The sequence below is a fragment of the Gracilinanus agilis genome, chromosome 3 (genome assembly GCF_016433145.1).
Source record: "Gracilinanus agilis isolate LMUSP501 chromosome 3, AgileGrace, whole genome shotgun sequence".
Taxonomy (NCBI): Eukaryota; Metazoa; Chordata; class Mammalia; order Didelphimorphia; family Didelphidae; genus Gracilinanus; species Gracilinanus agilis.
The window spans coordinates 356,433,588-356,448,066 of NC_058132.1; the positions used below are offsets into that span (position 1 = coordinate 356,433,588).

The 14,479-nt window shown below is 36.9% G+C and overlaps 1 protein-coding gene across 1 annotated transcript in view; it reads right to left on the reverse strand.

Annotated features, from left to right (window-relative positions):
• CD96 (CD96 molecule) overlaps positions 1 to 14,479 on the reverse strand; it is a 130,719-nt gene that overhangs the window by 111,353 nt on the left and 4,887 nt on the right. Inside the window, exon 2 of the mRNA XM_044669187.1 lies at positions 5,127 to 5,483. Coding sequence (XP_044525122.1) covers positions 5,127 to 5,483 — 357 coding nt within the window. The remainder of the gene's footprint in view (positions 1 to 5,126; positions 5,484 to 14,479) is intronic.

Below are 14,479 nucleotides of genomic sequence, written 5' to 3' on the forward strand. Positions count from 1 at the left end.
AAGAAAGAGCTTAGAAAGCCCTCACACTAGAGATGCTGGGTTCTCTTGGAACACCCCATACACCCCTTTCTTATGTATTACCCTCAGATAGATTTATACATAGGAGCTTCTTAAAGTCTTGTCTGTAACTAATTGGTTTTAAGAGTGAGAGAAGTATGAACTGATTCAGAGCCAGATTAATCTGTTCCAAGGCCATGGAAGTATCAAATAACTGCTGTGAAACTAAAACTATCTGAACGAGTTGCAGGACCACTATGACCCTCCAAATATCCTTTCCTTAAAAGATATGATAACACTTCCTAGAAAAAATCTTGAATTGTGATATGGAATCAGACAAGTATATTCTGTATAATTTTCAGACTGTGAAAATACTTGCATTGAAAAATAAAAATGTACAATTTCTAAAAAAATTTTTAAATGAAAGACTTTCCCTTTATCACTATTAAAATTCACCTTGTTAAAGCTTTCATTCCAGACCATACAGATCACTTTTTTAAAACCCTTACCTTCCATCTTAGAATCAATATTGTGTATTGGTTCCAAGGCAGAAGAATGGTAAGGGCTAGGCAATGGGGGTTAAGTGATTTGTCCAGGGTCACACAGCTAGGAAATATATGAGGTCAGATTTGAACTTAGAACTTTCTATCTCACAGCCTGGCTCTGAAATCACTTAGCCACCCAACTGCCCTCCATATCACTTTTGTCCTCCTGATTCTCTTATCCATGGTGTTAGTTATTTCTCCTAACTTTGTGCTCTCTTTTCATTTTGATAAGTGGAAAAGGGAACTGAGTTTGAATCCCAGCTTTGACATTTACTACCTGTGTGGCTTTGGCATTCATATTACCTTTGTGGATTTCAGTTCCTTATTTATAAGAGGAGGAACTGGATTAGATGATCTCTAAACTCCTTTCAATATCTGAATCTATCATTCTATAAATATGTCTTATGAACAAAAATAGGAGCTGAGAAATGAAAGATCATGGCAGAAGTCTCCCTCCTTATCCCACCAGATTCCAAAATCTTTCTCTGAATTCAGTGTGGAAACAGACTGGAATGTTGAGGAAGTTTGACCAATAGCAGTAGGTATACCAATCCTGTGGTCTCAGAACCATGCCAGAAGCAGCTGTGATTTAGGGAGTGGGCAACAAGGAATTGAACTATGGATTTTGCTTATAATAGTCAGCATCCTACTATCACAGTGTCTCTTGTGTTCATATCCTTTTATTGTAAAAGCATATCTTGGCATATTCCGCACATATACATTTTTTTTTTTAGCCAGGTGTCTTCTATTTTGAATGATAGTGTTTAGATTTGGAAAAGACCTTAAGTATCTTTTAATTTAACTCCATTTTACAGATGAGAAAACTCAGATCTAAAGAGTAACAAATATCATAAAGGTAATAAATAGCATAGCTAGGATTTGAACCCATCTTCTCTTGACTCCAAATCTACAGTAATTTATAGTACAGAATTATGTTTTTTAAAGCCTTTACCTTCTGTCTTAGAATCAATACTATGCATTGGTTCCAAGGCAGAAGAGTGGTAAGGGCTAGGCAATGAGGTTTAAGTAATCCAAGGTCACACAACTAGGAAGTGTCTGAGGTCAGATTTGAACCTAGGACCTCCCATCTCTAGGCCTGACTCTCAATCCACTGAGCTACTCAGCTGTCCCCAGAATTACATTTTTCTAACTTTCTGTCTCTATCTCTCTGTCTCTGTAGGGTCTCTCTGGCTCTCTCCATCTCTCTGAGTTTGTCTCTACATCATTCTTTTTTTCTGTTTATATATGTTTATTTTTGCCTGACTTTCTGTCTCTGTCTCTCTTTGTCTGTGACTCTTTCTGACTCTCTGTCTCTATATCACTGTGTCTCCATCTCTGTCTCTTTATCTTTGTCTCTGTTTCTCTGTTATTCTGCCTCTGTCTTTCTCTTTCTGTCTCTGTCTCTATCTCTGTCTGTCTCTTTTTTCTCTCTGTCTTTCCCCCAATGTGGCTTATATAATCATACTTATTCCATAGTGGAACTAGGAATCACTCACTTTGAGATGCTCTCATTGTATTACTTTAAAAATAATTGGATTTATAGTCAAGAGGTTCTAGAACTGCTTACTTGTGGGATTTCTCTATATCTCTTACCTACTACATCTGTTACTGCTTATAGCCCCAAAAGGTTAACCAATGCCTTACTTTTTTATTTTTGCAACACATGTGTGGACATATACACACATGTATATATGTATGTGCATGCATACATATGTATATGAATGTATAACCACATTTGTATATGTATACACATGGATGGATAGCTAGATAGCTAGATAGATGGACAGATAGATGGATAGATAGATGAATCGATGGATGGATGGATGGATGGATGGATGAATGGATGGGTGGATGGATGAATGGATGGGTGGATGGATGGATGGATGGATGGATGGATAAATAGATGGAAAGAGAGAGAGAAGGAGAGAGAGAATTATGGCATTTATATGAGGCTTTAAGTATCACCAAAAATTTTACATATTTTATTTCATTTGAACCTCAAAAATAAATTAAGGTAGATAGGTACCTACTACAAATATTCACCCAATTTTACATATAAGGAGATTAAGATTGCAGAGACTAATTAACTTGCTCCTGGTCACAGAACTACTTGGCATAGATATATGAATGTATGCAACCTCAAAAGAAATAATACATCTAGATAAGTAGTTTTGTATGCTTAGATCATGAAATCCCTCCCCTGCTGCCTACATAGTTTTTTAGAAAACAAAACAAAAACAGAGCATATTTGATTAACATATATTAGTTATTTACATCTTATATTATATTTACATTTACACATTATAAATATAAAGTTGGAAGGAAATTTAGCATTCATCCAGTTCAAACCCCTCATTTTACAGGGAAGAAGACTGAAGAATAAAAGATTAAGTGGCTTGCCCAGTCTTATACTATTAGTAAAATATGAGGTAAGATTCAGGCTGAAGTCTCCCTGATTCCAAAGTTGAAGCTTTATCTACTACATCAAAGCTATGCTGGAGAGGTGAGACAAAGCATTGGAACTGCCGATGTGCCACGTTCAGGGCCTTAATCCACTTTCTGTGTTGTATCAGTATTTTTTGGATGATGCTTCAACTCCTCTTTTCCTTGTCATCCTGCATAGTACCGTCTAAGAAAGAGTCTCAAAACTCCTTACTTACAGAGATTGATGAACATTCACAATTGAAAATGCTGTGAATGACCCCATAGACAAAGTTATAGGAAAATCAAGATGATGATAAGCCAAAGGACTTGTCAAATTAACAACAGGTGACAGGGAGAGTCAGTGAAAAGTTGTCTGTAGGACTTTAAGTTCAGTTAGACTTCTTGATTAAAGCTACAGATGTTCTATTCTCAAAGCATTCTTTCCCTTCCGTGATTACTTGCCAAATCAATGAAAGACCTTTCTTTGAACAAGGTCAGGCAAACAAAGCAATCAGGTTCCTGGATACCTGATTCCTATTCTTGGATTCAATTGTGAAGAGGCTGCTGTAGTGGATGGGAAGGAAAGAAACAAGCATTTACTATATGCCTACAACATGCCTGGCACTGTGCTCAGTGCTTTATGTATATTGTCTCATTTGATCCTCCCCAAATCCTGGGAGGTCAGAGCTATTTTTATCCCCATTTTTCATTTGAGAAATCTGAGATGAAGATAGAGGTTAAGTGACTTGCCCAGAGTCACACAGCTAGAAAATGATCGAGCCTATGTTTGTACTCAACTCTTCTTGATTCCAGAATCAGTATTCTATCTGCTATACCACCAAATCATATAGAACAGCTATCTTGGCATCATAGAGTCATGGTTTTGAATCCTCACAAACTTCCTGGCTTTGTGTCAAGGCATTTGACCTCATGACTTTCTTTAACTGTAAAATGGGGATAATTTCCCATATCTACTTGATAACATAGGCACCAATGAATATTGAGCAAGATAATGTATGTAAAGTGCTTTGCAAGTGTTAAAGCATTATGTACATATTGGAACTCAATATTGTAGTTGTCAAGCCTAAAAAGGAGATGATGTGACCTGTTTATCCTTCATCCTTCATCCCTGAATTATTACCTTTCTTTGTTCTTTTTTAACTTTTTCTTGTTTTTTTTTCAAGTAAGTGGCATAGTGAAAAGAGTATTAGTTCTGCAGTTAGGAGTCAGAAAGACCTGAATTAAATTCTACCTCAGACTCTTCCTAGTTGTATATCCTTGGGAAAGTCATAACTTTCTCTTTGTCTCTCTCTTTCTCTGTCTCTCTCTATTTCCAGTTTCATGGAATCAGTGTTTCATTTTTAATTCTTGAAAAAGAGGACTCCCTTTTGTTTCCATGCAAAAACAATCTACTTGCTTTAAAGTGATGACTCAACAAAAGAAGCTGCTGGTCTTACTGACATTTGCAATTTCCTGAGGTTGAGAAGACAAGTAACCTTGAGTTAAATGCAAGGCTTCTTGTTTTTTTCTTAGCATCATGGGCTTCTCAATCTGGGTCCCCAAGGTCAGAGATCATCTAGTCCAATTCCTTCCTTTTACAAATAGGCAAACTGAGGCACAAAGAGATTAAGTGATTTACCTAAAGCCACACAGGTAATATCAAAAGTAGGATTTGATCCTACTTCTTAAACCTTTGGATTGAGAAGCTTGGTGTGGCAAATCTTCTTACTATTGCTATAGAAGTCTGATTAGGGTAGCTAGGCACAGCGGATAGAGTGCTATTCCTGGAGTCAGGAAGACCCATCTTCTTGACTTGAAATATTGTTTCAGATATTGTTTTACCCAAGGCAAGCCACTTAACCTGTTTGCCTCAGTTTCCTCATCTGCAAAATCAACTGGAGAAGAAAATGAGAAGCCACTCTAGAATCTTTGCCAAGAAAACCCCAAATGGGGGTTCAGGAAAAATTGGACATGACTAGGGAAAAAATGACTGAACAACAATAACACATATAATGAGTAGAGGTAGAATTTGTACCCAGGACTTCCTAGGACTAGACCAGGTCTCTATTCACTCCCCCCACACTAATTTCTTAATTTGAAACAATACAGGAAGGTACAATCACTTCTCATACTTCATTTTGCTCTATTTCTATAGCTTACCTTCGGTCTGTACAAGGAAATTCAGCACCTTTGTACAAATGCCATCTGGAAACAAAGTAAAGCTACATTCATATTTCCCATTTGCTGCTGCAGACACGTTTCTCAAGTGCAAAGTCCATTCTGAAAGCTCTGGAGACATTTCAGTGAATGTTACTAAGGAGCTGCAGGCAACCCTAGCATTGCAATGATAGCCATGCTGAGGGTGGTAGAGAGCTATCATTTCTGTGCTATTGGTGATCTTAGACCATTGCGTCTGCACCAAAGAGGCTCTCTTCTGAGTCAGACATATCAAGTCCACATCCATGCCAGGAGAAGCATAGAAGACTTTTTTTCCATCAAATGTCACTTTGAAGAGACCTAGAAGAGAAGAATACCAGACATCAACTTCTCTGGTTGACTTTTTCTTGGTCCCCAAGAACAGTTTCTGAGATTGCTGTTCAAACTGGGGGAACTTGTCCACAGGAGGACTTTGTCATTTTTATGGTGGTAGGGAAGAATCTGGACAGTCCAGAGGATTTAGTATCAGGATAGGCTAAGCCAACTCATCCTCTTAGCTAGAAATGGGTTGGTAAAATTATTTGATGTTAAATTTAATTCAATCTGTTTGAAAATATGAATTGAACTATTCTTTTTTTAAACCCTTATGTTCTGTCTTAGAATCAATGTTGTATATTGGTTCTAAGGCAGAAGAGTGGTAAAGGCTAGGCAATGGGGGTTAAGTGACTTGCCCAGGGTCACACAGCTGGGAAGTGGCTGAAGCCAGATTTGAACCTAGGACCTCCCATCTCTATACTGGCTCTCAATCCACTGAGCTATCCAGCTGCCCCCTAACCTATTCTTGATAAGAGAATTTTAAAATTTAGGATGATCTCTTTCCTTGGTTTGATACCATGTTTCCTATTTCTAGTAAGAGTAATAGGGGGCAACTGGGTAGCTCAGTGGATTGAGAGCCAGGCCTAGAGATAAGAGGTCCTAGGTTCAAATCTGGCCTCAGCCACTTCCTAGCTGTGTGACCCTGGGCAAGTCACTTAACCCCCATTGCCTAGCCCTTACTAATCTTCTGCGTTGAAGCCAATACACAGTATTGACTCCAAGATGAAAGATAAGGGTTTTAAAAATAATAATAATAAATTTTTAAAAGTAATACCATCTGTCTAGATACTGTTTGTACCCTTCGTATCTTTCCTCCTTATCTTTTCTTCCTATATCTCTTCATTTATTTGGTGTTGTCAATTCTACTTTCACAGAGTCTGGTACATCTATTCCCTTTTCTCCAATCATATGTCTACCATCCCAGTTCAGGTCCAAATCACCCATTCTTGATCTTTTACAACAGGTATATAATTGGACTACTGGCACTTCGCCTCCCCTTACCCTAATCTACCCTCCACACAGCTGCCAATATAATCTTCTTAATGACTGACCTTGATTTCAAAGGACTGATGATGGGACATGTTACATACTTTCTTTCTGAGAAATGATGGATTTATGATACAGATTGAGATAAACTTTGGACATGGAAAAAGGAAGAATTTGTTTTGTTCCCCCACACATATTTGTTTTAAGAGTTTTTCTTTTTTATTTGGAGAGGGAAGTAATACATGTAGAAGAGAAAATAGATTTTTGTTTAATGAAAAACTTTAAAATGTTCTAAAACAGAAGCCTGATTCTGCCACTCCTCTGCTCAAGAACTTTCAATGGCTCTTGAATATCTCCAGGAAAAATATAAACATCTCCTTTTAGCATTTACATCTCTTCAAAATTTAGCTCTGTCTTGTGCTTAAAGGCTTATTATTGTACAACACACCCCTTAATGTACTCTGAGTTATAACTCATCCAGACTACTTGCTTAAACCCAATATTCTACTACCTCCATGACTTTGTAGAAGCTTTCCTCCCCTTTCCAGGAATGCATTCCATTCTTTAGCCCAATTATTAGACATCTCTGTTTTCTTCAAGGCTCATCTTAGAATTCCTTTCCTTTAGGATACCTTTCATGATTTCATTAAATTTTTTTTTCCCAAAAAAAATGTGGTTCTGGGTTAAGATGGTGTCAGAGTAAAAAGCAGCTGCTTGACCTCTCCTAACCCATGCACATAGGACTCCTAAAGAAGATATAAAAACAAATCCAGATGAACGAAGGGACCACACAACAGGGTGCAGCATTGAAGGTACGTGGGATCAGGGCATTTCCATGCTATAAGGGGGTGAAACAGCTCTCACGAAAACGTGAGCTGAGCAACCCCCTCTCCCCCCCACACACACCACCTACAGTGCCAAAGCCAGAGGAAAAGAGTTAGAGCAAATTTGGGGCACCCATTAAGTCATTGGCAGCTCACCAGGGACTGTTCCTGAGAGCAGCAAGACTTAAGACCCCTTGAGGCTAAAGAACACACAGACTTTGAACACAGACCTTGAGCGCAGGTGCGGGTGAAGGCGTGGACACAGGTGAGGGCTAAGGTGAAGATGCAGGGGCAGATCCTGAGTGTAGGCATGGACCTTGAGTGGGATCCCAGTGCAGAGGGGTGCTTGACTATGAAAGCAGAGCCCTGAGACTGTTAAAGGAGCTTCAGGCAGAAGAACAAGCAAAGGGTCCACCAGGAGGCTTGACCCTGAGAACCTCAGGAGCCTAAAGAGCACAGAAAGATCCTGGGTGTGAGCATAAAGCTGAGAGGGCGCTGGGCTAATAATAGCAAACCAGAATCAGGAACCCCAGAAGAGAAAGATCAAGAAGAAACCTTTAACACTTGACAACTTTTTCACTGAAAAAATCCAGACAACAGAGCAAATAGCAGAGGAGAACAAACAAGTAACCATTTCCAAACCTTCCCAAAACAATGAAAATGGGTCACAAGGTCGTGAAGAGTTCAAATCTGAGATGATGAGAAAATTGGAAGAGATCTGGCAAGAAAATAACAGTTTAAAACGCAGAATTTCGCAATTGGAAAGTGAGGCAAGTAAATCAAAGACCAGAAATGATCAGATTGAAAAGGAAAACCAAAAGATTGTAGCCAAAAACCAGTCTTTAAAGGCTAGAATTGGGCAATTCAAAAAAGATGCCCCCAAATCAAAAGAATTGATAAGCAAATTGGAGACCAAAATCAAACAGCTGGAAAACAGGATAGACCAAACTGAAAAGGAAAATCAAAAGATTATAGCAGAAAACCAGTCTCTAAAGACATGAATTGGGCAAGTAGAAGACAATGATCTATCAAGACAGCAAGAACAAATAAAACAAAGTCAAAAGACTGCTTAAGTAAAAGGAAACATAAAATATCTCAATGAGAAATTGACAGATCAAGAAAACAGGTCAAGAAGAGATAATTTGATAATCATTGGTCTTCCTGAAAAAGAAGAAATTAATAGAAATTTGGACTCCATACTAAAGGAAATTATTCAGCAAAATTACCCTGAAGTTCTACAAGAGGACAATATAGACATTGAAAGGATCCATAGATCGCCCTCTACACTACACCCTGAAAAGACCACCCCCAGGAATATAATAGCCAAATTCAAGACCTTCTAAGTAATAGAAAAAAATTTACAAGAAGCCAGAAAGAAACAATTCAGACATCAAGGAGCACCAGTCAGGATCACACAGGATCTGGCAGCCTCCACATTAAAAGATCTCAGGACTTGGAATATGATATTCAGAAAGGCAAGAGAACTGGGTCTACAACCAAGGATCACATACACATCAAAACTGACTATATGCTTCCAGGGGAAAGTTTGGGCATTCAACAAGATATAAGATTTCCAAGTATTTGCACAGAAAAGACCAGGACAAAATGGAAAGTTTGATATCCAACCTCAAAAATGAAGAGAAACATGAAAAGTCAACTAAGAAACAGAAGGGAAAATAAGAAAACTCGAATTTTTTATATTTGCCTCTTTAAGGGCTTCACTAAGATCTAATTATTTGTATTCCTATGTGGAGAAATGTTATGTATAATTCCCTGTAGTGAACTCGATTCAGCATGATATTATTCACTATAATAGTAATAAGTAGAATTATTCATAGGGAGAGGTTGGAATACTAAATGGTCTAAGATGATATGGGTGGGTGGGAAAGAATGGGATGAATAGGAAAGGACACCAAGAGAATCTTGAAGGAATAAGAAAAATAGGATATTCTATTACACACAAAGAGGGCATGGGAAGGGGAAGAGATGAATACTATTATAAGAAGGAGAGGAAGAGAGCATTAAGAGGTAATATTTAAACTCAGTGGAATTAACCCTGAGAGAGAAGAGTAGCTATATCCATTGGGATATAAAACTCTATCTAATCCTACTGAGAAAGTCAGAAGGGATAAACCAAGGGGAACAGGGGAGTGGGGAGGTCAAAAAGGGAGGGAAGAAGAAGGTGGAGGGAATTCATTAGGCCTGAAAAATAAAAATAGGGGAATAATAAGGGATGGGGTAGAAAGGGAAGTAAATCATGGGAGGGGACAAGGGTTATTGGCTTAAAGCAAACCACTGATTTAAAAGGAAATAGTGTAAGAAGAAGGGGTAGAACTAGGAGAGGATACCAAAATGTTGGAGAATACACAACTGATAATTATAACTCTGAATGTGAATGGGATGAACTCGCCCATAAAATGGAAGCAAATAGCAGAGTGGATCAGAAACCAAAATCCTACCATATGTTGTCTACAAGTAACACATATGAGGTGGGCGGACATACACAAGTTTAAGGTAAAGGGCTTGAGCAAAATCTTTTGGGCTTCAAATGAGGAATAAAAGGCAGAAGTGACAATCATGATTTCTGACAAAGCCAAAGTAAAAATAGATATGACTAAAAAAGACAGGGAAGGTCATTACATCCTGATTAAAGGCAGTATAGACAATGAGGAAATAACATTGCTCAATATGTATGCACCAAATGGCATTGCATCCAAATTCGTAAAGGAGAAACTGGTAGAGCTCAAGAAGGAATTAGACAGTAAAACCATACTAGTGGGAGATCTAAATATTCCTATTTCACATCTAGATAAATCAAACCAAAAAATAAATAAGAAAGAAGTAATATAGGTGAATGAAGTCCTAGAAAAATTACATTTAATAGATATGACAAGAAAAATAAATAGGGACAAAAAGGAATATACCTTCTTTTCAGCTACACATTGTACATTCACAAAGATTGACCATGTAATAGGACATAGAAACATTGCAAACAAATGCAAAAGAGCAGAAATGATTAATGTAATCTTCTCAGATCATAATGCAATAAAAATAATAATTAGTAAGGGCACCTGGACAGGCAAATCAAAAACTAATTGGAAATTATATAATACCATTCTCCAAAACCAATTTGTCAAAGAAGAAATCACAGAAACAATCAACAGTTTCATTGAAGAGAATGACAATGATGAGACATCCTACCAAATTCTGTGGGATTCAGCCAAGGCAGTACTCAGGGGGAAATTTATATCCTTGAGGGCATATATTAACAAATTAGGGAGGGCAGCAATTAATGATTTGGGCATGCAACTCAAAAAATTAGAAAGCATGCAAATTAAAAATCCCCAGATGAAAACTAAATTAGAAATACTAAAAATAAAGGGAGAAATTAATAAAATCAAAAGTAAAAGAACTATTGAATTAATATATAAGACTAGAAGCTGGTATTTTGAAAAAACAGATAAAATAGACAAAGTACTTGTCAATCTAATAAAAAAAAAAGAAAAGAAGAAAACCAAATTGACAGTATCAAAGATGAAAAGGGAGACCTCACCTCCAATGAAGGGGAAATTAAGGCAATCATTAAAAACTATTTTGCCCAATTATATGGCAATAAATATAGCAATCTAGGAGATATAGATGAATATTTACAAAAATATAAATTGCCTAGATTAACAGCAGAAGAAATGGAATACTTAAATAATCCCATATCAGAAAAAGAAATTGAACAAGCCATCAAAGAACTCCCTAAGAAAAAATCGCCAGGGCCTTATGGATTCACAAGTGAATTCTATCAGACATTCAAAGAGCAACTAATCCCAATACTAAACAGATTATTTGATATAATAAGCAAAGAAGGAGTCCTACCAAATTCCTTTTATGACACAAACATGGTACTGATTCCAAAGCCAGGGAGATCAAAAACAGAGAAAGAAAACTACAGACCAATCTCCCTAATGAACATAGATGCAAAAATCTTAAATAGAATACTAGCAAAGAGACTCCAGCAAGTGATCAAGAGGATCATCCACCATGATCAGGTGGGATTTATACCAGGAATGAAAGGATGTTCAACTTTAGGAAAACCATCCTCATAATTGACCATATCAAGAATCTAACAAACAAAAATCACATGATTATCTCAATAGATGCTGAAAAAGCCTTTGAAAAAATACAGCACCCTGGAATGTATAGGAATAGAAGGACCTTTCCTAAAAATAATAAACAATATATACCTAAAACCGTCAGCAAGCATCATATGCAATGGGGATAAATTAGAAGCCTTCCCAATAAGATCAGGAGTGAAACAAGGATGCCCATTATCACTTCTATTATTCAACATTGTACTAGAAATACTAGCAGTAGCAATTAGAGAAGAAAAGGAAATTGAAGGTATCAAAATAGGCAATGAGGAGACTAAGCTATCACTCTTTGCAGATGATATGATGGTCTACTTAAAAAATCCTAGAGATTCAACTAAGAAGCTTGTAGAAATAATCAACAACTTTAGCAAAGTTGCAGGATACAAAATAAATGCACACAAATCATCAGCATTTTTATATATTTCCAACACATTAGAGCATCAAGAGGTAGAAAGAGAAACACCATTTAAAATCACCCTAGACAATATAAAATACTTAGGAATCTATCTACCAAAACAAACACAGGAATTATACGAAAACAACTACAAAACACTTTCTAAAGGATTAAAACTAGATCTAAACAATTGGAAAAACATTGATTGCTCAAGGGTAGGAGGAACTAACATAATAAAAATGACCTTTCTACACAATTTAATTTAACTATTTAGAGCCATACCTATCAAACTACCAAAAAACTTTTTTACTGAATTAGGAAAAACTGTAACAAAGTTCATTTGGAATAACAAAAGATCAAGAATATCAAGGGAAATAATGAAAAAAAAGTGCAGGATTGTGGCCTAGCAGTACCAGATATTAAACTATAATATAAAGCAGCAGTCATCAAAAAGGTATGGTACTGGCTAGGAGACAGAAGGGAGGATCAATGGATTAGACTTGGAGTAAGTGACATCAGCAAGACAGTGTATGATAAACCCAAAGAGCCCATCTTTTGGGACAAAAATCCACTATGACAAAAACTGCTGGGAAATTTGGAAAACAATATGGGAGAGATTAGATTTAGATCAACATCTCACACCCTACACCAAGATAAATTCAGAATGGGTGAATGACTTGAATATAAAGAGGGAAACTACAAATAAGTTAAGTGAACACAGAATAGTATACTTGTCATATCTCTGGGAAAGGAAATATTTTAAAACCAAATAAGAGTTAGAAAAAATTACAAAATGTAAAATAAATGATTTTGATTATATAAAACTAAAAAGCTTTTGTACAAACAAAAACAATGTAGCCAAAATCAGAAGGGACACAACAAACTGGGAAAAATCTTTATAACAAAAAATTCTGACAGAGGTCTAATTACTCAAATATATAAGGAGCCAAATCAATTGTATAAAAAATCAAGCCATTCCCCAATTAATAAATGGGCAAGGGACATGAATAGGCAATTTTCAGATAAAGAAATAAAAAGTATCAATAAGCACATGAGAAAGTGTTCTAAATCTCTAATAATTAGAGAAATGTAAATCAAAACAACTCTGGGGCATCACCTCACACCTAGAAGATTGGCTAAAATGATAGAAGGAGAGAATAATGAATGTTGGAGGGGATGTGGCCAAATTGGAACATTAATGTACTGCTGGTGGAGTTGCGAACTGATCCAACCACTCTGGCTGGCAATTTGGAACTATGCTCAAAGGGCTATAGAAGAATGCCTGCCCTTTGATTCAACCATATCATTGTTGGGTTTGTACCCCAAAGAGATCATAGATAAACAGACTTGTACAAAAATATTTATAGCCGCACTTTTTGTGGTGGCAAAAAACTGGAAAAGGAGGGTATGTCCTTCAATTGGGGAATGGTTGAACAAAATGTGGTATATGCTGTTGATGCAATACTATTGAGCTCAAAGGGATAATAAACTGGAGGAATTCCATGTGAACTGGAAAGACTTCCAGGAATTGATGCAGAGCAAAAGGAGCAGAGCCAGAAGAACATTGTACAAAGAGACTGATACACTGTGGTAAAATCGAATGTAATGAACTTCTGTACTGGCAGCAATGCAATGACCCAGGACAATTCTGAAGGACTTATTGGTAAGGAACGCTACCCACATTCAGAGGAAGAACTGCAGGAGAGGAAACACAGAAGAAAAACAACTGCTTGAACACATGGGTTGAGGCGACAATGATGGAGGATGAAGACTCGAAACTACCATACCAATGCAACTATCAACAATTTGGAAATAGGTCTTGATCAATGACACATGTTAAAACCAGTAGAAATGTATATCGGCCATGAGAGGGGGGGGTGGTTGGGGGGTGAAGGGGAAAGTAAGAGGATTAATTATGTAACCATGTTAACTTTTCTAAAAAAATAAATATTAATAAAATGTTAAAAAAAACTTTTTTTTCAACTTCATACAAAATCATCATTGCCATATTGTTGCTCTTCAGTAATTTTCAGTTGTGTCTGACTCTTTGTGACCCCATTTGGGCTTTTCTTTGTAAAGTTAGGGAATCGGTGGGCCATTTCTTTCTCTACCTCATTTTTCAGATGAGGAATCTGAAACCAACAGGGTTTAGAGACTTACTTAGGGTCACAGAATAGTAAGTTATCTGAAGTCAGATTTGAATTAAGGAAGATGAATCTTTCTGACTCCAGGCTTGGCACTAGCTGCCCCACCATTATGTAAATAATGAGCTATTTGACAACATTATGTACTACCCTATCCCTCCAAGAGAATGTTATCACTTTGAAAATGGAGAGCATTTTTTGTCTTGTTTTTATATCTCTTGGACCTTGCATAGTGCTTAGCATAAAATGTGTACTTATTAAAAGATTATTAGACTGGATTGGATTGGATTGAATTTGGGACCCATTAATACTATACAACACATGCAGATCTAATATTTGGTAGTTTGGGAGAGGTAATTCAATATCTGGGAGAGAGGGTTCTTAGAGACTTAGACTCATTAGAGACTAATGAACCTTAAAAAAAATCTCTCTCTCTCTCTCTCTCTCTCTCTCTCTCTCTCTCTCTCTCTCTCTCTCTCTCTCTCTCTCT